Here is a 24,499-nt window from a genome sequence, read left to right as displayed (position 1 = left end):
TGGTTTGATGAATTTACTCTCGTATGCCCATACTATCAACACGTCTTGCTGCTGCATCTCAAGAGCACTTGCAGCGAGACAAACAATTGGACAAACCATTACACCCACCACCTTCAATTGGGTATGAGGTACCTCAAGGCTGATGCTGATAGTATTCGCACAAGGGGGCAGGATGTCCCCTTTCATAAAGACAATAATCTGCGGTTAATATGGCTAGCAGTACTGATAGACACTCTGCCGTCGACGGAGACTACTGAGAATATCCGTTAGCCGACCAGCAATGAACGGACGATGTCAATTTTATGAGGCTTTTTCCCATATCTTCGGTACTTATGAGAAACAGTGTCGTGCGGCATTATATATTTCAGCATAATAGGACACACCGTGACGAAGACGTGAACCCAATGGAGCTTAACATCAAAATTGTTCCGTTCCAGTCAACGATGCAGGCTTGGACTCGAGCTAGACAAGAAGTATGTCCCATCTATGGGTGAGGATGAATGTTATCAATTTTTCCATCCATCAGCAGCAGGCGATTTTCCAAAACCGAAGGAACGATGCTGGTGGGCAATTGAGCTTGCATGCTTACTGTTTACATTGTGATACTGTGTAGGCAGTACCAGCTTATGGGTGTTGCTTCACGAAGAACAAAAGGCTGTCCATGAACCAAGGGTTAGCAGCAGTATACTTTGGTGACTGGAAATGATGTATTGCTGACTGTATGGAAGAGAGGGAAGGTAATGAACCATTTTGCTAACTCGGCATTAGGGGTTAGAAGCCCAGATGAAGTGTCATTCATTATATCAATTTGATAATATGTTCTTCATGATGACCTGCGAAGAAGTATCTCTAATGTCAGTCATAATAAAGTCCGGTTTAGTCCAGGTGTTGGGTACATCTCAACTCCGATTAAATCCAGGCCTTCGGGTAGATATAATTGCAGTCAATTGATGGCTTGCTCCTATTCTAGTACCTCGTCTTCAGATCACCTGAGTCCGCAAATCTCGTTATACATTCTTCATTACACACTCTTCGCCATAACTCTCATGAAGCCATTGATCTTGATCACCGGTGCCAACCAGGGTTTAGGGTATGCCACAGCCAAACAGCTTGCCAGCACCGGCAAATACCGCCACCTCATTGGCGCTCGGACGCAAAAGACAGTCGAGGAAGCTATTGAGAAACTAGGCAGTGCCTCCAACGACTTGACACCAGTGATACTAGACCTCAACATCGACGAATCCATCAAGCTTGCCGCCGCCTTCATTCAGGAACGGTTCGGTTCACTCGACATTTTTGTCAATAATGACGGCATCAATTGATCATCTGATCCCAACGCCACGCTGCGTGAGACCTACCGCGCAGTGCTTAGAGACCAACGTCTTCGGGGTGGTGGTTGTAATGGATGCCTTTCTTCCTCTTCTCCGTGCTTCCAAGTATTCTGATCTGCGCATCGGCGACGTGACCAGCGGCCTCGGGCAGATTGGGATAACCTACTCGCCTACCTCGGAGTATAATGCTAAGATCTGGGAGCTGCCAGCCTACTGAAGCAGTAAAACCGCCCTTAACATGATCAATGCGGTGGATGCGGTGCGCCTGCAGAAGGAGAACATTCTCTCAATCGTGGTTTGCCCGGGTTACTGTCGAAAGGACTTTGGGGCAGGCCGTGGTGCCAAGTCTGCTGAGGAGGGGGCACAACCGATTGTCCGCGCGGCAACAGAGGGTCTCCAGAAGAACTTTGGGAAGGTTGTGGAGGATGAAGGGCATTTTGTGGAGTTTGGGTGGTAGACGCCGCAGAGAGGGAAATTCTTGTTATTTGTAGTGTAGTGTAACAGTATTCAAAGCTAGTAGCCACCCAACATTCATTTGTATAGGAAGATAAAATGACAGTCATAGTACTATTCTGCTAGATCATAGCGGTACTAGTAACATATTCTTGTAAATAGTTGACAGTTGACAGTTGAGTCGGAGTTGTTGTAGAGACGGACTATAGTGATGGTACCGTCTAAATTTATACTATTTCAAAGCAGTCACGACAGGCCGCATTTGACTAAACCAAATAGTATCAGTGACCAATGTACTCCATAGTACTAACTTCGATGGAGTCCTAACCTAAAAGGGCTAATACAAATAGAATATCAGCGAAGATCATCCAAACTTCCCATTCTGGTGTGCTAAAAGTTGGCGATTCAATGGCTATAGGATCGACATCCATACATTACATAAGCATACGATGTGAAAATGACAGAAAGAGCGTTACAGGCTGTCCAAGGGATCCACCCCTTATATTGTTGTATCATAACAGCGGCCATACCGAGCCAAAGTTAACCGCCCGAATGTCGATCAAGCAGGGTCTGTTCACTTAACACGGTCCATCATCTGTCAATGACACTCCGTGCCTAATTGCATTCCCGGCCCAGCTACTCGGTAATCAATGACATTTTGCATCTATGATGGTATCTACCGCTATCCTGGCTTCCCTTCAGGCTATGCTATACGACCAACAAGGGTAAATGGCCCATACTGGGGTCTTCCATGGAGACGAGGCAGCCAGCGGTTGACCGAGCCGTGGTCGAGCCGATGTACTCTGGGCGAGTGGGTCGGCGAAAGAGCTGCAGGCAACGAGTATTCAGACTTCCCCCATATTTAGTCGCCCACAGCCCCATGCTTTGTCTCCGTCTCATTCTCATTGGCAGGTCACAAATCAGGGACTCAGCCTTCTCCGAATTCTTTTATTGCTGGCCTTTCGCCGCTGGGCAGATCTCAGTTGACACTTCAGCTGTCGACAGACTCCCTCACGTGCTCCCAATCTCACGCGTACACCGGTCGCATTAGGCTGCTCTATTTCAAGGAAAATAAATGCTTTGAACACTGGCCAGGTTTTTATATATCCGAGCTGTGAACAAGGAGAATTGAGCCCCTCACTTATTGCATTGTGTCTTAAAACCAAGTGGATCCTCATCCGATGGACCGTCTACCCGAAAAGCTGCCTTTCTCTAAGCGGCGCCTGAAGCAGCGAGTCATCTTATCGTGAGGATTCAATTCTAAGGGGAGGAAAGTGCTCCTCATCGCTAACATGTGTCGCTCATGGCAGATATATCTTTGACTATGTTATCCTAATGTTAGTTCTACCTGTTGGCGGATCATCGGCGGCATTTGCTAATAATTGCTGCAATAGTGCGTGCATTGGAGGCTTCTACGTTCTTGATTCCATTGAACCATATCATCAGCACTTCTCGTTACGAAACATCTCAATTCAGTACCCATATGCAGTCCACGAGCGGATAACCATTCAGGAAGCCCTCTGTATCTCTGGCCTGGCACCCCTCGTCATCATTATCGTCTATACGCTATTCATCGACGGGCTTTTCTCGCACCACAAGACGCAGCATCCAGTCTCGGGGAAGCGCAAATTCACCGGTCCATATAGATGGAAAGATCGGCTATGGGAGCTCAACTGCGGTATTCTGGGGCTCTTGCTCTCACAAGGGCTGGCCTTTGTCATCACGCAGGTGTTGAAAAATGCTTGTGGAAAGCCTAGGCCTGACTTCATTGATCGGTGCCAGCCCCGAGCGGGTAGTCAGGACGCGATACCCGGACTGTCGAATTCCACTATCTGTACCGGTGAACATGCGCTCATCAAAGACGGCTTCCGGTCATGGCCTTCAGGTTGGACAGCACTTCAAAGATACTGGATTCGTTTCATATGCTAATTCGTCATTATAGGACATAGTAGCTGTGAGAGATCCACCTGAGTTGTCACAAACGCGCATTGAGAACTAATATAATGTTTACAGCGTCGTTTGCCGGGTTATTCTATCTCACGCTTTGGCTTAGTGGCAAGCTGCACATAATGGACAACCGCGGCGAGGCCTGGAAGACACTCTTGGTCATGATACCGTCTCTCGCAGCAACGCTTGTTGCGGTGAGCCGGATTATGGATGCAAGGCATCATCCATTCGACGTCATCACCGGATCGCTCCTAGGTATTATCTGTGCCTACATCTCGTACCGTCAATATTTCCCTTCCCTCAACGAGCCCTGGAAGAAAGGACGCGCCTATCCCATCCGGACGTGGGGCAGGGATCCCGTGGGACCTGCCGAGACTGTCCGCCTGGTGGCTGCTGATGGAAGCACTGCCGCTCTAAGGAACCCGGAGGAGGAGCGATTGAACGAACCTCCTCAGTCGAAGACGACCGGAAGTGATGCTGGTAGGCCCTTGTACCTACCGGAATCTAATCCGTACACTACGAACATGTACGGCTACTCAAGACGTGATGAAGACGACAACTGGTCATCCTCCAGTGAGGATGTTGCTGGTGGATATGAGATGCAATCTGGCTATGCCCGGACGCAAAACCCAGCGTTGAACGGACCAACGGCGCGACTCGATGTTGATACGGCGTACCACTCCCAGACCCCACAGGTTGTACTTGGAACCACCAGTACCCACGAAACCTCGGGCGCGCTCCCGACTCATGCGGACAGGGGACGGGACCTAACAGATATGCCGTATCGGGAAGTATAAAATCTCAGTTTTTGTAGATTGATTATGGGTGTATTTTTTGCCATTTCATAGACATACTTGGTCGCATTTAAAGATGTGGAAATTGTATCTGGTATGGTACCGAGAGGGCGAAAGTCGACCATATTCCTACTACAGTGTGGAGGAGGAGAGACCGCAACAGCTCTCCATCTCACCCTCCTTGCATCAGATATACATAGTCCTGGATACTTTCTTGGTCAATCTGGGACCCTGCCACACAAGAGGCAGAAAGCGTTCCTGGGCTAGACCGGCGCTCAACCGTGGCTCGAGCACCTCGTGGGCCGGCCAGCCCCACCCACGGCTCAGCTATGGCAACGGCCCTCCAAAAGGCAAGGATGGCGGTAAACACCGAACAATAATCACCAACGATTGTATATTGAGAAAAAGAATTGTATACCCTTTGTATTGATTGGTGTAGAATTATCGATTCTGGTAACTCGATCCGACTCATAAAGTAATTGATGAAACACCTATTGAATCTCGCTGTTTCAAGGTCGGGCAATAGAACCTTGTTTTCACGCTGGGATCCCAGCCACCCCGCCGCCTGAATCGCCCAGCCTCCTCTGTCTTTCTCCGACTCGCATATTCATCCCCGTCCGGTTCCTCTTTCTTTTCTCTTCTGCATCTCATCTCCATACTGCCTTGGGCTGGATGCATCACCTGTACCTTGCTTTCTCTAGCACGTAACGGCTGGGCTCGTGCCTTTGATTTGGGCTGCATCTGATCGGCACCTAACCAGTTCTCCTCTATACGTTGTCCGGCGCAACCACCAGAATCTCTCTCAACACGGGTGCTTCACTCAGTACGCCGAACAGCTAGATTGTGTCGTGAAAACATCGTCTCGTCGGTTAACGTGCCGCGTGTGATGACGTTGTAGTGGCCGCCACGTTCAGCCCAGACTCCTACTCTTATTCACGCTTCTGAGCATCTGATCCTAGTATTTCAATTACACTGTGAGAAGGTCCATTCGCAATCTGCGCACATCCGACAAAATGATTGGCAGTATATTCTTCATCTGCAACCGCATTCTGGAGCTTGTCTTCCTGATTCCGATCATCGGAATGATGGTATGTGCATTCCAACCCTAACCCAATCCCCGGACGGTCATGTCTAACAGCACCGATCTAGGCATACTTCGTCAATGGCTACCTCAATGCGAACCAAATTACCCCTGCCTACATTCTCGTTCTCTTCATCGTCAGCGTCATTGCAGCTTTCTGGTGCCTCGATACCCTGATCCGCTTTTCGACCACCAAGCGCTCCGCCATGTTTGTCGCTTTCATCGACCTCCTCTTCTTCGGTGCTTTCATTGCGGGTGTCTATGAGCTGCGATTTATTGCAGGGGCCAGTTGCTCTCATTGGGATGGTGGTTCGGTGTACATTTCCTTGGGCCCCTTCGGATACTACGGCTACAGGACCGATAATCCGCTGTCCTTCCACATTGACAAGACTTGCGCGATGCTGAAGGCCAGCTTTGCACTGGGGATCATTGAAGTTGTCTTCTTCCTCTGGACGGCTATCCTTGCTCTCGCTATCTACAAGCGTCCGGAAGTTGTTGTCAAGGAGACCACTGTCCGTCGCAGGAGTCACAGCAGTCGACGTGGTCACCGGCGCCACAGCAGCTCGGGTCGGCGGCAGCAGTATGTGGTATAAAACATTTTGCATGCCAAGCAACAGATATGATGGGATGATACGCATTAATGATTGGAATGGATAACGCGAAACGAACGATACACAGAAAAAAAAAAGATGAAACAAACGAAGTAACGAGGGAAGGCATACCGACAGCATGAGTCTTAGCAATCAACCATTGATGATCTTTGATTGTTACTGCTCCATATATGATGATAATGTTTCGATTTGACAAAGTTCCTTGTCCATTTTGTACGGCATTTGATGCTTTCTGAAAATGCTATTGTTTTAGCTTTCTCATTTTTGTCAATCCCTATAAGATATGTGAGCTATGTTTACGCAAGAACTACTTGCTCGTTAAGTAGACCCCTACATGATTCTCTGGCCATTAATGTGAAGTTGTGATATTGTAAGTTATCTTAGTATGAGAAGACAGCCTAGTAAAATAACAGGTTGATATTCTTTACATACAAGTTCGTAATGGATCTCTCCCACCACCACTTTTGAGAAGGGTCATTACTGCAGAAAGTGAATCCCACTGATCTTCGGACCTGGCCGCTCCCCGCTCTCGATAAGCAGCGCAAAAGTGGGGAAGCTTCGACGTGCTGGTCGGGCTGAACACGCTCAGGCTGTTTTGCAGGTAGCTGTTCTTTCCAGAAGATTTATGTATGCCACGTATCCTTGACCCGAATGCTACTCTTCAATTCAATTATATTCTGCTCTCTCGTTGCCAGCAGAGACTCAAGTTTCAGCGTTGAAGATGGTCCGCGGCTAGCCGTCGGCAAAGTTCGTCATCGGTAAGCTCCGATCGATTAGCCTTATCGGCAAAGAGACTAAGTTAGTACTTTCTACTCTTTATTTCTATTCATACCTCCACCACTACACGGTATATATTTTAGCCTACTTGCACAGTGATTGACAACTCTATTCCTACTTAGGTCAAAAGCCTTATTGGATGCTCGTGTGCTTAGCGGACTTTACATATCCATCTGTGGTTCAGGGAGCATTCCATATGCAGTGAATCAGCGGTCGCCACCTCACTCTCGACCCCTGCCAGCAATGCGACACTCGACCTTCACCACACCACAACCATAATTTACCATTAACTTGCAATTAATGTCGTCTGGAACGGACCACCAGGATGACAGACAGGGGCAAATGCCAGTACCCGGATGATGTGGACGTCATCCGGGAACGTGAATATCCCTTGCTCAAAGGTAGGTCGCGTGCTGGGTTGCTTCTATGCGTTTTGAACCATAGATGAATGGAAGCTCATTCATATCATATTGAAATTAGACACGACATATCTTGACCATGCAGGTACCACGCTTTACGCGAAGTCCTTGATTGAATCGTTCTCCCGAGACCTTACGTCGAACCTCTACGGGAATCCCCATTCCATGTCCGCACCCTCACAGCTATCGACTCAACGCGTGAATGATATCCGTCTACGGGCCCTTCGTTTCTTCAATGCTGATCCGGAGGAGTTTGATCTCGTTTTTGTGGCGAACGCTACGGCCGCAACTAAATTGGTTGTCGATTCTCTCCGCGACTCAACGCCGCAAGGGTTCTGGTATGGATACCATATGGAATCGCATACGAGCCTGGTCGGGGCGCGAGAGCTTGCAAGCACTGGGAGCAGGTGCTTCGTGACGGACGCAGAGGTTGAGAGCTGGATTTCTCAACTGAGTACAGAACCGGTGCAAGGTCCTCGACTGTTTGCATACCCTGCACAGTCAAATATGAACGGCCGGCGCTTTCCTCGTGAATGGTGCGGGAGGATACGGGAGTCAGCTAAAGACACTTATACGCTTCTTGATGTCGCATCGCTTGTGTCGACATCCCCCCTTGACCTAAGTGATGCTTCCGCTGCACCTGACTTTGCCGTTCTCAGCTTTTACAAGATCTTCGGATTTCCGGACCTCGGTGCATTGATTGTTCGCAAGAGTGCTGGTCACATCTTCGACAAGCGGAAGTTCTTCGGTGGGGGAACTGTAGATATGGTTTTAACACAGGGGACAAAATGGCATGCGAAGAAGCAATCTTCGATTCATGAACAACTGGAAGACGGGACGCTTCCGTTTCATAATATAATCGCATTGGGCTCCGCATTTGATACGCATGAGCGCCTTTTTGGATCTATGGATAATATTTCTTCGCACACCCGTTTCCTAGCGAAGCGATTATATGATCGCATGATTTCCTTGAGACATCATAACGGGGAGAGAGCTTGCCATGTGTACAAGCCATCACACACTGACTATACCGATCCTTCCTCGCAGGGCCCAATCTTGGCATTCAATCTGCGAAGCAGTCAAGGTGCCTGGATTGGTAAATCCGAAGTGGAGAAACTGGCCAGCGTCAGGAACATACAAATTAGATCTGGAACGCTATGCAATCCGGGAGGCACAGCGGCCAGCCTTAACTGGACTGGAGCAGACATGCTTCGACATTTTGGAGCAGGTATGCGTTGTGGCGATGACCATGATATCATGGACGGACGACCTACTGGGATTCTGAGAGCAAGCCTCGGTGCGATGAGCAATATGGCCGATATTGACACTTTTATGGCTTTCATCGAGGAATTTTACGTCGAGAAAAGCCCAACTATGTGTGCGTTGCTGCCACCACCAGAAGCCAACCTTACTCACCGGTCCGGTTTCCATGTCGAGAGTCTGTCCGTGTATCCCATCAAGAGTTGTGGTGCATTTAAGGTACCCGACGGCAAGCGCTGGGAAATCCGGCGAGAAGGTCTGGCATGGGATCGCGAATGGTGCTTGATCCACCAAGGCACAGGTACAGCTCTTAATCAGAAGAGGTATCCTCGCATGGCTCTGATACGGCCATTCGTGGATCTCAGTCAAGGTGTCCTGCGCGTTACCTGTGGATCTATACATTCTCCAAACCAGAAAACGCTTGAGATCCCTCTGGATCGCGAGAATAGCAACCTCACGACCACCTCTTTATGCCAGAATAGCTCGAAACCTTCTACCGTCTGCGGAGACCAGGTTATTGTGCAAGCATATTCATCTCCCACGGTGTCCGCCTTTTTCTCCGATTTCCTTGGCGTACCATGCACACTTGCGAGATTCCCACCTCAATCTTCCACCAGACTTGCCGAGCCCAGACGTGGTGCTGGTAGCAGGAGATCACCACTTGGACAAGCTATGCCAGGCGCATTCCCCCAAGACACCCCGATCCCTGAGGCAGAACGAAATCCCATTCTTTTATCAAACGAGAGTCCAATCCTGCTCATCTCCCGCTCATCCGTGAATCGTCTTAACGAAAGTATCAAAAGCAGTCCTACGACCACAAACAGTACTGGACGCAAGAAAGCTGTAGCTGCCGATGTATTCCGTGCCAACATCGTCGTTGCGGAGGATTTCCCACAGCCGGTGAGTGCGGGACGACCGTATATCGAAGACCACTGGGAGAGTTTGCACATCGGGCCCGAAAATCTTCAGTTTAATGTGCTTGGATCTTGTCAGCGGTGCCAGATGGTCTGTATTGATCAGCTTACTGGTGTGCGTGGTGAGGAACCATATTCGACATTGGCGAAAACGAGGAAGAGTGGGAATAAGATTTACTTTGGGCGGCATTTAGCGATTTCTTCTGACGATGGGAATAGCACTAAGTCAAGGACAGTGATGGTGGGGGATGTTGTCACACCATCTTACTATGAACCATGATTGATGAATTATGATCTACTTATAGGCTGTGGATAAGCATTGCATTGCATTGGAGCATGTATCAAATTGGAATACCACTAGTTATAGCACGTGTGACATCGTAAATAAGGTGGAAACCTCCTTTGAATGGTTTGTTTGCATTCAACATTCTATTGATACCATTTCCATTCACGCAGACATTCAATGTGCATGATTTTGAGAAACAAGCTATTTGTACAAAAAATACATAAGAGGACAAACTCCCGTGCCGAACCCCGACAACAATGATTCAATCGAAACTCTCCCCGAGCTGGATAGACGAATAGATGGTTCCGGCTCGGCGAGATGTATAAAATAGGACAGATGCGACATTATGGAAGCCTCGGATCCAGTCCACCCGAGGCGAAAAACAGAAGATAATACATCCAGAAGCGTAAGCCTTTACCGCTTGGGCCACGACTTCCAGCCACGACCGTGACCTCTCTGTAAAGTGAAGTAATACCGAGTCAGCGCACCAATCTTCACACCTAACGAGAAGAAATAGATAGAGAGAAGGGGAATACTAACCTGCTTCCACAAACGGATCATCTCCGGCATCTCCATCATAGCCTTGCGTCTGTCCTCCAGACGAGCCTCCATCGTCCTCTCCCACTTGTGACCCTTGACCTTCTGTCCGATACCAGTACCCTTAATAGCCAAACCACGCTCCGCACGTCTCGTCTCCTTGAACTCCGTCGACTTGCGGCCAGGCGGCAACAAAGCCTCAACGTTGTACTTGATCGCCAACTTCACCAGCTCCGCCTGGCGACGCAGTCCAATCCGGGGTCCGAACCACTTGCCGGTGCGGAAGTTCTTGCGCGGCAGGAACGGGTTGGGGTGCTTGGAGTCGGAGTGCAGGATGGCCTTGGAGGGAGAGAATGCCTTAGGATCGGGACGCTTGAAGCCCTTGGCATCACGGTTGGGCGTGTAAGGAGAGGGAAGATCCTCGACGTTGACGTTGACGGGGGCACCAGTTTCGGGGGCTTCGGGGCGTGGTGCTGCGGCTGCGGAATAGATTTGCGGAGGATAGCGCGCGAAGAAGTTGCGGAGGCGGATGGGGAGCTTGGATACCAAGCTGCTGGATTGTGTGGTGGCCATTTTTGGCTGTTGTTTCCCGATTGCCTCTCCTGTGAATTGGTGAGGAAGGGGGAGATGGGATGGATGGGGGCTTCTTTTCTCTCCGGATAACTCGAGCTGGTGGTGATTCTTTGGATTGTCCGCGTTGAGAATTGCAGGAACGGCGCTAAACCGTTTTGGGATGAGGCTCGGGAACACGGCGAAAAAGAAAAGAGCAAAGAGAAGGAAGTAACTTTACTGTAAACTGGGTGAACTAACTGGTTACTCCTGCTACTGTTGCTGCTAAACTAACTAGTAGAACTTGTGGCTGGTGCTTGATCCTCCTCCTCCTCTCTCCGTCTTCCTCGCTTTCTCTCTCCTCCTCCTTCTTACGCGCGCTTTCCTTCTTCCTACCTCTCTGGTCGCTTTATATCTCCGCTCTTCATTTTATCTTGGTCGCTAGATTGCTCCCAATCCGTTTCCTTTCCTAACAGCGTCCCGTCCTTTCTCACCCCTTGTCGCGGACGATCCTTGTCGCTACTCTTTTTGACCCCGACCACATCAACTGCCATCATGGCGGACTACAACTATGGAGGTTCCGAGGAGGAGAATGCAGAGTTGAAGAAGCTCGAGACTGAGTTGGTATGATGCGATCTTATTTATCATCTCGGTCGGCGGGGAATGCTGCATCACATGTGCTAACACCTTCTATTGTCGTACAGCTCGATGATCCGGATAACTTCGAAACCTGGGAGAAACTGGTTCGCGCTGGCGAAGCGCTCGAGGGCGGAATCAACCGCAACTCCAACCCCCAAGCCATCACCACCGTGCGCAATGTTTACGACCGCTTCTTGGCCAAGTTCCCGTTGTTGTTCGGTTACTGGAAGAAATATGCCGACCTGGAGTTTTCCATCACCGGCACCGAGGCTGCGGACATGGTATGCATACACCTGACTTAGGGTTGGATGAAGTCAACCGGGATTGCTGATGCTTTAATAGGTGTATGAACGCGGTGTCGCTAGCATCTCGCCCTCGGTCGACCTGTGGACCAACTACTGCTCCTTCAAGGCAGAGACCTCCCATGACGCTGATGTGATTCGAGAGTAAGTATAGTAGAGCTGCTTTCCTTTCCCTTCCCCCACGTAACCGTTACAAACGCAGCACGGACATGGTTGTGAATGCCGGACCCGCGTGATGCAAATGTTCATTTGCACCAGTCCCCCTCGCTGACGGGTGAGATTTCACCTTACCCGGACTCTGCTGGAGTTTACTTCTCACCCATGGCTTCTCCAGGCTGTTTGCTCTCTCTCTACCCCCTTTGAAGAAACATTTACAGTTGATTTCAAGCCAAGCACCTCCCCTGCACGGACACTAAACACCAGGACTTGTGTTCGGGTGGCACCTATTCTGCGCTCGAAGCAGACGGGGGAACATAAGTTTCATCCACAGTTTGATCATCCTAGTCGTTCAATTGTTTGGGCTCGCACTCATTGGGAATCTGACGCTCATGTTTGCTATCCTTGTCACTCCCCTTCTTTCCCCTCCCATACCCCCATCTCCCCAGCGCTGTTCTGATGGTGGTGTACTCGTTCTGTTACTAACGTTCGTTTGTTTGCAGGCTCTTCGAGCGCGGCGCAGCCAGCGTTGGGCTGGACTTCCTGGCCCACCCTTTCTGGGACAAGTACATTGAGTTCGAGGAGCGCCTGGAGGCTTTCGATAAGATATTTGCTATCCTGGGCCGGGTGATCCACATCCCCATGCATCAGTACGCTCGGTATTTCGAGAGGTACAGGCAGTTGGCTCAGACCCGCCCTGTGGTGGAGTTGGCGTCTCCGGAGACTTTGACCCAGTTCCGCGCGGAGCTTGATGCTGCTGCCGGGCATGTCGCCCCTGGCGCGAAGGCAGAGGCTGAGGTTGAGCGGGATCTGCGGTTACGCGTAGACAGCTATCACTTGGAGATCTTTTCCAAGACCCAAACCGAGACCACAAAACGTTGGACATACGAATCGGAGATCAAGCGCCCGTACTTCCACGTCACCGAACTCGATGAGGGCCAGCTGAACAACTGGAAGAAGTACCTCGATTTCGAAGAATCCGAGGGCTCCTATGTGCGAACCCAATTCTTGTACGAGAGGTGCTTGGTGACGTGCGCTCACTACGACGAGTTCTGGCAACGTTACGCCAGGTGGATGGCCGGTCAGCCTGGCAAGGAAGAAGAAGTGCGCAACATCTACCAGCGTGCCAGCTGCTTGTACGTGCCGATCGCCAACCCAGCCACCCGTCTTCAGTATGCCTACTTCGAAGAGATGAGTGGCCGTGTGGATGTTGCCAAGGAGATCCATGACGCCATTCTCATCAACCTGCCCAACCATGTCGAAACGATAGTGTCTCTGGCTAACATGTCTCGCCGCCACGGCGGACTCGAGGCTGCCATCGAAGTGTACAAGAGCCAGCTGGATTCGCCACAATCGGACTTGGCTACGAAGGCGGCGCTGGTTGCGGAATGGGCTCGCCTGTTGTGGAAGATCAAGGGCTCTCCCGAGGACGCCCGTCAAGTCTTCCAGAAGAACCAGCAGTATTACATGGACAGCCGGCCCTTCTGGACCAGCTACCTGAACTTCGAGCTCGATCAGCCCACGAGCGCGTCCACTGAGAATGTCCAGTATGAGCGCATCAAGCAGGTCATCGAGGACATTCGGTCCAAGAGTACCCTCCCGGCCGACGTGGTGCGGGAGCTGGTTCAGATCTACATGGTCTACCTCCTTGAACGTGGCACCGAGGATGCTGCAAAGGAGTATATGACCCTGGACCGTGAAGTGCACGGTCCGGCGTCCGTGTCGAAGATGAAGGCCGCGGAAGTGGTGCAGCTGCCCCCAGCTCAGCCGGTTTCGTCGGCGACGCCTGTGGCGGAAGTTGTGGTCCCAACACCCCCGCAAGCTAACCCCTACGCCTACTATCAGCAGACACCGGTCAACGGTGGCATGTAAGTCTGATGGCAAGTAAAGAAGCTGCTGAATCCGGTTGGCGCGGAAACGCCCAACCCCAATCTGACTCCTCACAAAGAGGATGGTACTCTTTCCCGCTCATAGCTTGTGAAAGGCTTGCTGATATGTAGAACAATAATTTCTCTTCTGATGTGTGTGCAGCTTTCAGCGATGGCGTGTTGAGCGAAAGGCGAGGCGGCATCTGCATTGTGCAGAGCCGGTTCTCGACTGCTCTTCCCGATATGATGGGATACGGTTGGGTGGACCTTATGAGTTTGGACACTGTCCCCGTGTATTCTAATGCGTAGGTAGCTTTCATTCGATGCATGTGATTCCAGTTACCTCAATAGAGAGACATGCTGTGCTGTAGTATTCAAACATATAGAGTAGCCTTATCCTCATCTACGTTCACGTGATCGAATACTGCGCACATGGCTGCTGTTCCCCACCGTAGAAAGTGGCCAGGCCGCGGGAGACAAACCAAGTAGTTCTGCGCCGAGCTGCAGTTCATCTCATGCTTCATCCTCTGCAGTCGCCATGGATAGTATCATGACCAACGGTTCGTCGGAGGCGCACCCTCCCATGCCTCCTCCGGAGCCCATCGAACGCCCTCCTACTCCCCCGCCCCCACCTCCAGAGGATTCCGGCCTCCCTCCGCCGCCGCCAGACACGTCCGCGCCTCCTCCACCGCCGGAAGATCTTCCACCAGCGCCGCCGCCGGAGACTGAGCCCAAGAAGAAGAAGGTCGGATGGGGCACGAAACGACCGGCACCTACACCGCTGAGTGTGGAGGAACTCGTACGGAAGAAGCGAGAGGCGGATGCTGTTGCTGCGAAGGTACTACATAGCTCCAAAGATTCCTTACAAGCTCAGATAGCTAACATCCCACCTTTTTTTCTACAGCCGAAATTCCTCTCCAAGAAGGAACGTGAGAAGCTCGCACTAGAGAAACGGGCCCAAGAAGTCGCAGCAACCCGCAGACTAAAAACTGAGGCGTCTAATGGCGTCGACAGAAGTGCTACGCACTCGCCCTCAATCAGCTCCGAGGGCCCTAATGGCGATGCCAGATCCATTCCCACTGGCCCTCGAGCCATGCGCAACTCAGACTCTGCGCCAACTGCCCCGGCAGCCATGCGCCATTCACAATCCCATAACAAGAACTACGACCTCGCGCCGCCACCACCTCCCAAATCCATGTCCTTTGGTCTGACAAGCGGAAAGAGCGACAGCCGGTTCGTGGACGAGGACGAGGCCGCGGCGCAAGCAGCCCTAGTGAAGCAGCGATACATGGGTGCAGACCAAACGTCCAACTTCTCCGCCAAGAAGAAGCGCAAAAGGACAACAGACCGCAAATTCAACTTCGAATGGAACGCCGAAGAAGACACCAGTGGCGATTACAACCCTCTATACCAGCACCGACACGAAACCAACTTCTTCGGCCGCGGCCGTCTGGCCGGCTTCGGCGACGACGTCGCAGAATCCGTCGCCCACAAATACGCCCGCGCGCTGGAAGACCGTGACCGCGAAGCGGGCAGCATCCGCGCCAGAGAAATCCTCGAGATGGAGCGCCGCCGCCGAGAAGAAAGCACGCGCAACCAGCTCGACAAGCACTGGAGCGAGAAGAAACTCGAACACATGCGCGAACGCGACTGGCGTATCTTCAAGGAAGACTTCAACATCAGCACCAAGGGCGGCAGCGTCCCCAACCCCATGCGCTCCTGGGAAGAATCCAACCTCCCCAAGCGCCTCATGGAACTCATCTCCCGCGTCGGCTACAAAGAACCCACGCCCATCCAACGCGCCGCCATCCCCATCGCCATGCAAAACCGCGACCTAATCGGTGTCGCCGTCACCGGTTCCGGTAAAACCGCCGCCTTCCTCCTCCCCCTCCTCTGCTACATCGCCGAACTCCCCCGCATCGACGAATTCGAATGGCGCAAAGCCGACGGCCCCTACGCCATCGTCCTCGCACCGACCCGCGAACTGGCGCAACAAATCGAAATCGAAGCCAAAAAATTCACCGGCCCCCTGGGCTTCAACGTCGTCAGTATCGTCGGAGGTCACTCCCTCGAAGAACAAGCCTACAGTCTCCGCGACGGCGCCGAAATCATCATCGCCACCCCCGGCCGTCTCGTCGACTGCATCGAACGCCGCATGCTCGTCCTCAGCCAATGCTGCTACGTAATCATGGACGAAGCAGACCGCATGATCGACCTAGGCTTCGAAGAACCCGTCAACAAAATCCTCGACGCCCTCCCCGTCTCCAACGAAAAACCCGACTCGGAAGACGCCGAAAACCCCCTCGCCATGTCCCGCCACATCAACCAAGACCACCACCGCTACCGCCAAACAATGATGTACACGGCCACCATGCCCACGGCCGTCGAACGCATCGCGCGAAAATACCTCCGCCGCCCCGCCATCGTGACCATCGGCTCCGCCGGCGAAGCCGTCGACACCGTGGAGCAGCGCGTGGAAATGATCGCCGGCGAAGACAAGCGCAAGAAACGTCTCGGGGACATCCTATCGTCGGGCGAATTCCGCGCCCCGATCATCGTCTTCGTCAACATCAAGCGGAACTGCGATGCCATTGCGCGCGAAATCAAACAGTGGGGATTCTCCTCCGTTACATTACACGGTAGTAAAACCCAAGACCAGCGTGAAGCTGCCCTCGCATCCGTTAGGAATGGAAGTACGGATGTCCTCGTCGCGACGGATCTGGCGGGTCGTGGTATCGATGTGCCGGATGTTAGTCTCGTCGTGAACTTTAATATGGCGACGAGTATTGAGAGCTATACCCATCGTATTGGTAGAACCGGTCGTGCGGGTAAGAGTGGTGTTGCTATTACGTTCTTGGGTAATGAGGATGCCGATGTTATGTATGTTCCCCTTCCTTGTTCTGCTTGTATTGTGGATGATACTAATGGTGATATAGGTACGATCTTAAGCAGATGCTCATCAAGTCGCCCATTTCGAGGGTTCCGGAGGAATTGCGGAAACATGAGGCTGCGCAGTCGAAACCGACGAGGGGATTCTCGTCGAAGAAGAATAATGAGGAGGGTGGTGGTGGTGGGAAGTCGGGGTGGTAGGTTATTCACTCTTTTATCTTTCTGCCTAGCTATTTGTCTGTCTATCTTTGATAGATGGATATATGGCTAGGCGAAAGGCTTATCATTATGGTATAGAAAGGATTATATTAAACTATCATATGAAGAGGAGGAATTGCTTTTATAATTTGCATCAAGCCGATATGGACACGGCGTATGTATCATACCTTATCAGCGAATCATACAAACTTCCAGACAACGAACGGACGGAGATGCGAGTTCTTATTTTCTATATTTTTTTCTTTGTTCTAATTATACACCCCGAACATAGTCGGTTGGGTCTCATTTATATTCTCATTTCAATCGGCATTCGCCATAAATTCCGAAATATGTCATGCAAGTTTGATTTACAGCTTACCGTTGTAGCTGTTGGCCTTGAGCCACGACTCCACGTCCGCCCGGTCACGCTGGACCCAGTTGACCTTGGCGCGGACCGAGTCCAGACTCTGTTCAACCGCACGGTCGAAGCCCTATACGAGGAATTGAGTTAGCGAGTTCAACTTGAAGGTAAGCAAATAATCGAATAAAGGGGCAGGCCTACCTTGGTGTCCTTGCTCTGGAAAAAGTCCTGCACATCCTTCAACTGCTCCTCCGTGCAGAAGCTGGCCGTGCTGAGCTGCACCACCGTGCCCAGCATACCGAGGGACGGAGGCAGACGCTTGTAGATGGCATCCCAGTTGTTCTTCAGCCAGGTCCAGCGAGCCTCAATACCCGCGGGGTGGCTGCGGAGACCACCCAGGGGCATGTAGATGTCCTGGTTCTTGACCTCGTCGCTGCTGGCAAGGTCCAGAGTGCGCTGGATCAGAGCGGGGTCCTCGGCGGCACCCAGGCAGCGGAGGGCCGTCGTCTTCTCATCGGAAGTGGGGGCGTGGCGGAACCGGTCGAGGACGACGTTGTACTCCTTCTCACCACCGTTCTTCAGCACAATGCTGAACACGCTGCCACGGATGTTGGGGTGGATGGCGTTCTCGTCGCCAGCGGCGAACCGCTCGAACATGTCCTGGGCGGCCTTGACGACGACGGGGTCCTCAGCCATACCAGCACTGCCGAACATGAGAGCCTTGAACTGCTGCAGGATGTGGCCGTCCTTCTCCGAGAATTCCCATCCGAGCTCGTGAGCCTTGTGGCTGACCAGAGAGCGCTGGAAGGCCTTCAAGGCGTCCCGGGTGGCGGCATCCTCGAAGAGCCAAGCAGCCCGCAGAGAGCCAACACGAGTCAGGATCTCGTTCCACACGATGAACTCGGCCTCGCTGTCGAAGCCCTTCAGAAGAGAGAGCAGGCCGGAGGTGCTCTGGAAGCCGGACGCGGCCAAGGCACCGGCATCGGCAATCATACCGGCACGGTCCTCGACGCTCAAAAGTCCGCTCTTGGCCGCCTCACCCAGCTTGGACAGACGCTCCGGGGTGTACGAGGTGCGGTAGATGGCGGAGTGGTCGGCGTTGAGCTTGTAGAAGTCGAGGTCGGGCACCTTGAATTCGCCCTCGCGCTCGGTAAGCATGGTGCTCTCGTCGATGCCATTCTTGGTGCGCAGACCCAGCATGACGGGGTAGAGCGTGGTGTCCTCGTCGGGGCGGACATCACCGGTGCGCAGGAAACGGTTCTGCTTCAGCTTGATGGTGGAGTTGCTGGGGTTCTCCGAGACGGTCACCACGGGGAAACCGACCTTCTTGGTCCAGATGTCCATGACCTCCTCCACGGGCTTTCCACTGGCATTAGCCAGGGCGGCCCACAGATCACCCGTCTGGGTGTTGCCGTAGGCGTGCTTCTTGATGTAGTCGCGCACACCCTGGATGAAGACATCCTCACCCATGTATTTGGAGATCATGCGCAGAACGGACGATCCCTTGGAGTAGGAGATGGCATCGAAGATCTGGTTGATCTCGTCGGCACGCTTCACGGGCACCTCAATGGGGTGACTGCTACGCAGCGAATCCAGGGACAGGGCGCCCTGCAGGGTGTCGATGACATAGGTCTGCCAGACCTTCCACTCGGGGAAGAAGCTGTTGCAAGAGTACCAGGACATCCAGGTCGCGAAACCCTCGTTGAGCCAGAGACCATCCCAGAAGTCCATGGTGACCAAGTTACCGAACCACTGGTGGGCCAGCTCGTGCTGGACGGTCTCAGCAATACGCTCCTTGCGGGCGGCACCGCTGGTCTTCTCATCCAACAGCACGTCCACGACACGGTATGTGATCAGACCCCAGTTCTCCATGGCACCGGCGCTGAAGTCGGGCACAGCGACCATGTCCATCTTGGGCAGAGGGAACTCGTTATCGAAGGCCTTCTCGTAGAAGGCCAGGGTGCGGGCGGCCAGGTCCAGCGAGAAGCGACCGTGCTCGATATCCTGATCCGGGGTAGCATAGACACGGATGGGGACGCGGAAAGCCTTGGTCTCGATGTAGTTGAGGTGACCGACAATGAAGGCGAGCAGGTAAGTCGACATGACGGGGGAGGTGTTGAACTTGACAGCCTTCTTGCCGCCCGCAACCTCGGTCTCCGTGGCGACGTCCATGTTGCTCAGACAGGTCATGCTCTTGTCCGCCACCAGGGTCACAGTGAACTTGGCCTTCAAGGCGGGCTCGTCGAAGCAGGGGAAGGCGCGGCGGGCATCGGTAGGCTCCATCTGAGTGGTAGCAATGTACTTGGTCTGACCATCGGCGGCCTTGTAAGAGGAGCGGTAGAAACCGGCCATGTTGTCGTTGAGCTCACCAGTGAAGGTCAGCTTCAGCTGGGCGGAGGAACCGGCGGGGATGGTATCGGCGAACTTGATGGTCGCAACTTGCTGGTCCTGGTTGAGGGTGATCTCGGGGTTGGAGGCCACGACGGCGCCTTGGGAAGAGACGACGGCATTGTGGATCTTGATCTCGTTGGAGTTGAGGGAGATGGAGGTGGTATCTTCAGCGACGTCGAGGCTATGATTCCGGAGAGTTAGCTTGTGTACCAGATGGCGGGGTAACCAGGTTATCAGCATGGGTGGGTAGGTAGAACATGAACATACTCAATGACGACGGTACCGTCGTAGGAGAAGTTAGCAAAGTTAGGCTCGAGGGTCAGGTCATAGTGAAGAGGCTTGACGTTGGTGGGCAAGACCTCACGACCACCAGGGACGTTGGTCGAGCCGGTCACTTCTCCACGTCGAGCACCACACATCCTGCGATAAGAACAGTAACGTTTGGAAGCTTGAGAGAGGGGAGCACGACGAAGAGAAGAGCGATGATGAGGAGGGACAGTAGAGGAGGAAGTAGAAGAAGAGGAAGAGGAGGAGATGAGAGAGGAGGGAGTAGAAGTAGAAGTAGATAAAGAAGCAGTGGGGAAGTTAAAAGTAGAAGTAGAAGTAGAAGAAGAGGAGGGGCGGGGAAGAGCAGAGAGTCGGTGGAAGCGGAGGGGAGCTGCTGCTGCTGCTGTTGCCCTTCTGGTGCTGCTGTTGCTCAGCGGGAGCCGTGCGGAGGAGGGAAACCGACGCATTGGGATGAATCTGTTAACAGAGAAAGAGACAGATAGACAAAGAGCCACACACACAGTCCCCACCCAGATAACCCAATGGATAAGAAGAAATACAGAAAATATTAGACAAATCAAAGGACAACCCCGATCACACGATTACTACTGATACAAAGGAGAGATTAATCCCAGCAAACTATCAAATCATCAACAAATCAATGCAATCTTCGAAAGGGAAAGAAATGTTCCCTTTTTTTGCCGCGGGAATTCCGTCGGTCGTCCGTCTGAATTCGGTAGGCGGTAATCTCTCTTATGACTAACATCTTTCAGTCATCTGACCAACTGATTCTAACCTTGTAATTCTAACCTGCTCAATCAGGCAATCAGCTCTCCCTTGTTCCTTACCATTCCTATTTGGGCCTACAATGAGGGCTATCTAGAAGAGGGTTTCTCCGCATCACATGACGTCCATCTTTTCACCCATTTCTGCTTCCCTTTTCCTTTCTCTTTTCTTCTCCATACATATACATTCTTACACGCAGGTCTTCTCCATACAGTCGGTTGCCAGATTTGCCCACTAGGGTAGATATTTCTCTATCTGGCAGTTGGCTGTCGAGCTGCTTCTTCGGGAGTTTTGTGACTTGCCAGACGGTTCACCAGCCAGTTTGAGGGGTTCATGAATAGAAAGTATCGATTTGATGCTTTTTTCACCGGTGAATGGGCTTCCATAGAGGGCTGGGACATACTTATATACTTATATACTATTTTTATTTTGAATGAAGAGTTCAATATGTTCAAAAACAGTATTCAGCAATATGTTGTCGATTGTTGAAAGGAGCTTTAAATCTAGTAATAAAACACAAGAGGTATCTCGAAAAAAGACATCATAAGACAACAAGTCTATGAGTAGAAAAACAACCCATTCCCTCCCTAATAAATCAATCATTCCCTTTTCCCTTTCCCTCCAGCAAAGAAAGCACATGAACTCCGCACCCATGCAAAATGATATATGTAAACATTATGAATTATGCCATAATATTGGCATTGATGTTGAATCGTTGCGTCATAATCGAAACGAAGCAGCAGTAGTCATGCAGCCGCATCATTCACTAAAGGAAGCCCTCAGAAATGATGATGCTGCTGCTCCTGTTGCTGCTCCCCCGCCTCCTGATACCTCAGCGCCTCGGCTTGCTCAATCGGCATCTTGGTAAAGACACTTCTGGACCAGCCATCAGCATCCACCACCGACTCCTTGACAAGGATGTAGCGACCAAAGCGAGGCATCAGCACCGCCCACACCAGATAGTAGATAGCACCGAGGGCGAAGATGCCCAGCGCCACCACACAGTGCAGGTAGTAAGGCAGGCTGTTGTAGACACTCTGTCCGGCACTGGGGGGCACGTAGGGTGCCACCACCAGGTACATGTTGGACAGGCAGAAGAAGATGGTGACAGGGAGAGTGGCCCGAATACCGGGGGCCCAGTCGGGGAAGTTCTTCTCCTTGGTCAGGTAGATGTAGACGAGACCACCGGACACGAAAACGTTGACGATGGACAGCGGGTACGAGATGAGGTTCACGAGGAAGTTGTAGGCATCGCCGGGAGGCGGGGCCAACATGATGATCACGGAGACGACCCAGTGCTCGAAGAGGCCAGCGGCGGGCGAGTTGAACGGCCGGTTGCTGGCCCAGATCTTCGACAGAGGGAGAACTCCTTCGCGACCGAGGGCTTGGACGACTGTTATATGTTGTTAGCTTCGCTCTATATTTCCCATTGGGAGGGGAAAGGATCAACGTACTTCGTCCTTGCGAGAAGATGACCGACAGAACGTTACCGAAGGCAGACAGGGCCACGAAGACCGACATCACCTTTTCGGCGCGCGCACCGAACATGTTGCCGAAGAAGGCGGCGGCCACAGTCTGGCCAGAGGACAGCATCTGCTCCTTGGGGACCGCGGCAAAGTATGCGATGTTGCACAGCATGTACATGATGCCGACCGAGATGATGGCAATGGGGGCAGCGATCTTCAGGGTACGAGTAGGGTTCTTGGTCTCGCTCAAGGCCTGCAAAACAATATTAGCAACTTTCACGCACCACGTACACAAGCAAGATAACTTACGTAGTTAGCATTGGAGTATCCAATGAAGGACCAGATGACATTGTACAATGCCATAACAATGCCATAGCCAGTATCAGTGGTACCCTCGAAGGCGTTGGTGAAGTTGTGAGGAGGATCGATCTTCATATGACCAGCCAGAGCCACCCATCCCGCAACGATGACGAAGAGGATGATGACGAGCTTGACCACACCCAGGAAGTTCTGAAGCATGAGACCCCACTTGACAGCAAAGGAGTGGATGAGGAAGGCAGCGGTGATACAGGCCAAACCAATACCACGCTGGTTCCAACGATCCACTTCGATGTCCGCCGCGTTCAGGATATACTCGCCAAAGACGACACTGTTACTGGCCGCCCAACCCAGCAGGACGGCATAGGCCGCGTACATGGCCGTCATCAGGAACTTGGGCTTCTTGAAGACATATTCGAGGTAGTTCTTCTCTCCACCGTTCTTGGGGATAGCAGTACCCCATTCCAGATAGACAGCAGTACCAGCCATAGCAATCAAGGTACCAATGACCCACATGATCAGAGACAGACCAACACTACCCGACAAAGACAGGATAGTACTCGGGGTAGCGAAGATACCAGTACCAATGACACGGTTGAAGATCAGAAAGGAGGCACTGATGACACCAATCTGGCGACGGTCGTCCGGAGTAGCCTCGAAGACATTTCCTTCATCTGGAGCAAAACAGTCAGGGAGGATTCTTCATATGTCGGAAAGACCTAGGAGGTGATGGGACAATCACATACACAAGCCAGAAACACCGTCTGTCCGACGAGGACCTTCCTCAACAGCCTTGGCATCGGGCAAGATGCCCTTTTGATAGGCAGATTCCACAACCGGGTCCGTCATAATTGAGTTTTAAGATTGTTAGAAAAAGACACAGGAGTCCACAAGGATGACAGGCGAAAGAGCGTCCCCAAGACTATATAGTCAGTAGGGAATAGCGCAGCGAACAGGCCAGATTCAGGCGCAAAGTGAGCGGCTATCACCGGAGGCAAAGACCGTAAGACGCGATGATGTGCTGGGACTAAATGTGATGCAATCCCAAAACGAGCAGGGTCTGCTCGTGATGCGTATGGACACAAACGAAGGCCAAGAACTATCAGGCAGGCAGGACCCCTGTAAAACCGGACAGCAACTGGAAAAGGAACGTGTCTGGGCGATGGAGGCAAAACAACGAAAAATTTGATGTAAGAGAAAAGCGAAAAAGGTGAAGATAATATTATGTTAGGGCACGGGTGTCAATACTATTTTCCAAGTATAGATCACGACCGAGTCCCCCAACAGGTTTAAAAGAAATGTTCTAGAAAACGGGAAGTCTTGAAGTCTATTGTGGAAATCACGAAGAGGAAGAAAGAATAATCAGAGAAAAGAAAAAGAATGGCAAGATACGGGTGAAAGATCACGACAGCGACCGAGACAAGATGAAGCACGGGCAATGACAGACACCCGCCATGTGTCGAGTCATTTTTGTTCGGGATCCCGTGAGGCAAAAAGGGAATTTCTTTGGTACAGAAAAAAAAAACTTCTTCTGGGCGTCGGAGCGGAACCCGAACGAGGGAAGCTCTCCACTCCCCTTTCCCAATCCTCCCAATCCTCCCAAACCATGACCCAGAGACTAAGACAAGACCCAGAGGATGGTGAACCGTTCAACGTCCTTCAGGCAATTCCTATGACACACTAAAATCAATCACGCAATTTGGGCCTGGATCTTGCACGTTTAAGTTAGGTAAAGTTAAGGTCAGACCGGGTCCCAGAGCCAATGCCGCCGCCGTGGGTCAAGCTCTAAATCCGCTGCAGTCCCTCCAACCAGTGGGCACCATTTCCTCGCCACGAGATGAACATATTCGCGTGTTATTATGTGTATATACAGTACAGCTGCCTCTGACTGGCAGTATC

At 51.9% G+C, this 24,499-nt stretch overlaps 8 protein-coding genes across 8 annotated transcripts; 5 read left to right on the top strand and 3 right to left on the bottom strand.

The window, feature by feature from the left end:
• Nucleotides 1-1,046: 1,046 nt before the first annotated feature.
• Nucleotides 1,047-1,822, top strand: BO79DRAFT_270611 (NAD(P)-binding protein; the record flags this gene model as incomplete). Its single annotated transcript, XM_025687297.1, has 3 exons — nt 1,047-1,298; nt 1,366-1,511; nt 1,554-1,822. 3 exons carry the CDS (start codon nt 1,047-1,049, stop codon nt 1,786-1,788), a joined length of 633 nt encoding a protein of 210 aa, XP_025537322.1. The 3' UTR covers nt 1,789-1,822.
• An 871-nt stretch (nt 1,823-2,693) lies between these two features.
• Nucleotides 2,694-4,933, top strand: BO79DRAFT_177350 (phosphatase PAP2 family protein). The gene is made up of 5 exons (XM_025679920.1): nt 2,694-3,030; nt 3,095-3,121; nt 3,179-3,669; nt 3,727-3,738; nt 3,798-4,933. Exons 1-5 carry the CDS (start codon nt 2,966-2,968, stop codon nt 4,526-4,528), a joined length of 1,326 nt encoding a protein of 441 aa, XP_025537321.1. The 5' UTR covers nt 2,694-2,965; the 3' UTR covers nt 4,529-4,933.
• Nucleotides 4,934-5,151: 218 nt separating this feature from the next.
• On the top strand, nt 5,152-6,522 carry BO79DRAFT_239173 (uncharacterized protein). Its single transcript, XM_025684888.1, has 2 exons — nt 5,152-5,613; nt 5,675-6,522. The coding sequence occupies exons 1-2, from the start codon at nt 5,539-5,541 to the stop codon at nt 6,197-6,199; spliced, it is 600 nt and encodes a 199-aa protein (XP_025537320.1). The 5' UTR covers nt 5,152-5,538; the 3' UTR covers nt 6,200-6,522.
• A 451-nt stretch (nt 6,523-6,973) lies between these two features.
• On the top strand, nt 6,974-9,964 carry hxB (putative molybdenum cofactor sulfurase protein (HxB)). Its single transcript, XM_025689134.1, has 3 exons — nt 6,974-7,015; nt 7,117-7,395; nt 7,475-9,964. Exons 2-3 carry the CDS (start codon nt 7,320-7,322, stop codon nt 9,865-9,867), a joined length of 2,469 nt encoding a protein of 822 aa, XP_025537319.1. The 5' UTR covers nt 6,974-7,015; nt 7,117-7,319; the 3' UTR covers nt 9,868-9,964.
• Nucleotides 9,965-10,006: 42 nt separating this feature from the next.
• Nucleotides 10,007-11,110, bottom strand: BO79DRAFT_177341 (mitochondrial 54S ribosomal protein mL59). The gene is made up of 2 exons (XM_025679919.1): nt 10,414-11,110; nt 10,007-10,329 (listed from the first exon to the last, which is right to left on the bottom strand). Exons 1-2 carry the CDS (start codon nt 10,981-10,983, stop codon nt 10,288-10,290), a joined length of 612 nt encoding a protein of 203 aa, XP_025537318.1. The 5' UTR covers nt 10,984-11,110; the 3' UTR covers nt 10,007-10,287.
• A 107-nt stretch (nt 11,111-11,217) lies between these two features.
• BO79DRAFT_177336 (dead box ATP-dependent rna helicase) lies at nt 11,218-17,227 on the top strand. Its single transcript, XM_025679918.1, has 8 exons — nt 11,218-11,583; nt 11,664-11,879; nt 11,941-12,044; nt 12,560-13,924; nt 14,095-14,198; nt 14,458-14,762; nt 14,829-16,804; nt 16,861-17,227. The coding sequence occupies exons 1-8, from the start codon at nt 11,515-11,517 to the stop codon at nt 17,012-17,014; spliced, it is 4,293 nt and encodes a 1,430-aa protein (XP_025537317.1). The 5' UTR covers nt 11,218-11,514; the 3' UTR covers nt 17,015-17,227.
• Nucleotides 17,228-17,379: 152 nt separating this feature from the next.
• BO79DRAFT_153452 (M1 family metallopeptidase) lies at nt 17,380-20,182 on the bottom strand (the record flags this gene model as incomplete). The annotated part of the gene is made up of 3 exons (XM_025678717.1): nt 17,380-17,502; nt 17,574-19,944; nt 20,031-20,182. 3 exons carry the CDS (start codon nt 20,180-20,182, stop codon nt 17,380-17,382), a joined length of 2,646 nt encoding a protein of 881 aa, XP_025537316.1.
• A 1,133-nt stretch (nt 20,183-21,315) lies between these two features.
• Nucleotides 21,316-23,934, bottom strand: BO79DRAFT_177329 (high affinity methionine permease). The gene is made up of 4 exons (XM_025679917.1): nt 23,347-23,934; nt 22,592-23,274; nt 22,271-22,535; nt 21,316-22,209 (listed from the first exon to the last, which is right to left on the bottom strand). The coding sequence occupies exons 1-4, from the start codon at nt 23,447-23,449 to the stop codon at nt 21,596-21,598; spliced, it is 1,665 nt and encodes a 554-aa protein (XP_025537315.1). The 5' UTR covers nt 23,450-23,934; the 3' UTR covers nt 21,316-21,595.
• Between the last annotated feature and the right edge of the window lie 565 nt (nt 23,935-24,499).

Source organism: Aspergillus costaricaensis (assembly GCF_003184835.1).
Source record: "Aspergillus costaricaensis CBS 115574 unplaced genomic scaffold BO79scaffold_25, whole genome shotgun sequence".
Classification (NCBI taxonomy): domain Eukaryota; kingdom Fungi; phylum Ascomycota; class Eurotiomycetes; order Eurotiales; family Aspergillaceae; genus Aspergillus; species Aspergillus costaricensis.
Note: the sequence above shows the minus strand (reverse complement) of the source record. Positions and strands in the feature narration are given on the sequence as shown.

Bases quoted from the DNA above. Each gene is read 5' to 3' on its own strand.
- BO79DRAFT_177350 (XM_025679920.1), top strand. From the start codon at position 2,966: ATGGACCGTCTACCCGAAAAGCTGCCTTTCTCTAAGCGGCGCCTGAAG. The intron at 3,031-3,094 runs GTGAGGATTCAA...CGCTCATGGCAG, and splicing joins AAGCAGCGAGTCATCTTATC to ATATATCTTTGACTATGTTA. The intron at 3,122-3,178 runs GTTAGTTCTACC...TTGCTGCAATAG, and splicing joins TTTGACTATGTTATCCTAAT to TGCGTGCATTGGAGGCTTCT.
- BO79DRAFT_239173 (XM_025684888.1), top strand. From the start codon at position 5,539: ATGATTGGCAGTATATTCTTCATCTGCAACCGCATTCTGGAGCTTGTC. The intron at 5,614-5,674 runs GTATGTGCATTC...GCACCGATCTAG, and splicing joins TTCCGATCATCGGAATGATG to GCATACTTCGTCAATGGCTA.
- hxB (XM_025689134.1), top strand. From the start codon at position 7,320: ATGACAGACAGGGGCAAATGCCAGTACCCGGATGATGTGGACGTCATC. The intron at 7,396-7,474 runs GTAGGTCGCGTG...TATTGAAATTAG, and splicing joins TGAATATCCCTTGCTCAAAG to ACACGACATATCTTGACCAT.
- BO79DRAFT_177341 (XM_025679919.1), bottom strand. From the start codon at position 10,983: ATGGCCACCACACAATCCAGCAGCTTGGTATCCAAGCTCCCCATCCGC. The intron at 10,330-10,413 runs GTTAGTATTCCC...TTCACTTTACAG, and splicing joins TGATCCGTTTGTGGAAGCAG to AGAGGTCACGGTCGTGGCTG.
- BO79DRAFT_177336 (XM_025679918.1), top strand. From the start codon at position 11,515: ATGGCGGACTACAACTATGGAGGTTCCGAGGAGGAGAATGCAGAGTTG. The intron at 11,584-11,663 runs GTATGATGCGAT...ATTGTCGTACAG, and splicing joins AGAAGCTCGAGACTGAGTTG to CTCGATGATCCGGATAACTT. The intron at 13,925-14,094 runs GTAAGTCTGATG...TGCAGCTTTCAG, and splicing joins ACACCGGTCAACGGTGGCAT to CGATGGCGTGTTGAGCGAAA.
- BO79DRAFT_177329 (XM_025679917.1), bottom strand. From the start codon at position 23,449: ATGACGGACCCGGTTGTGGAATCTGCCTATCAAAAGGGCATCTTGCCC. The intron at 22,536-22,591 runs GTAAGTTATCTT...ATTGTTTTGCAG, and splicing joins GATACTCCAATGCTAACTAC to GCCTTGAGCGAGACCAAGAA. The intron at 22,210-22,270 runs GTACGTTGATCC...AACATATAACAG, and splicing joins CATCTTCTCGCAAGGACGAA to TCGTCCAAGCCCTCGGTCGC.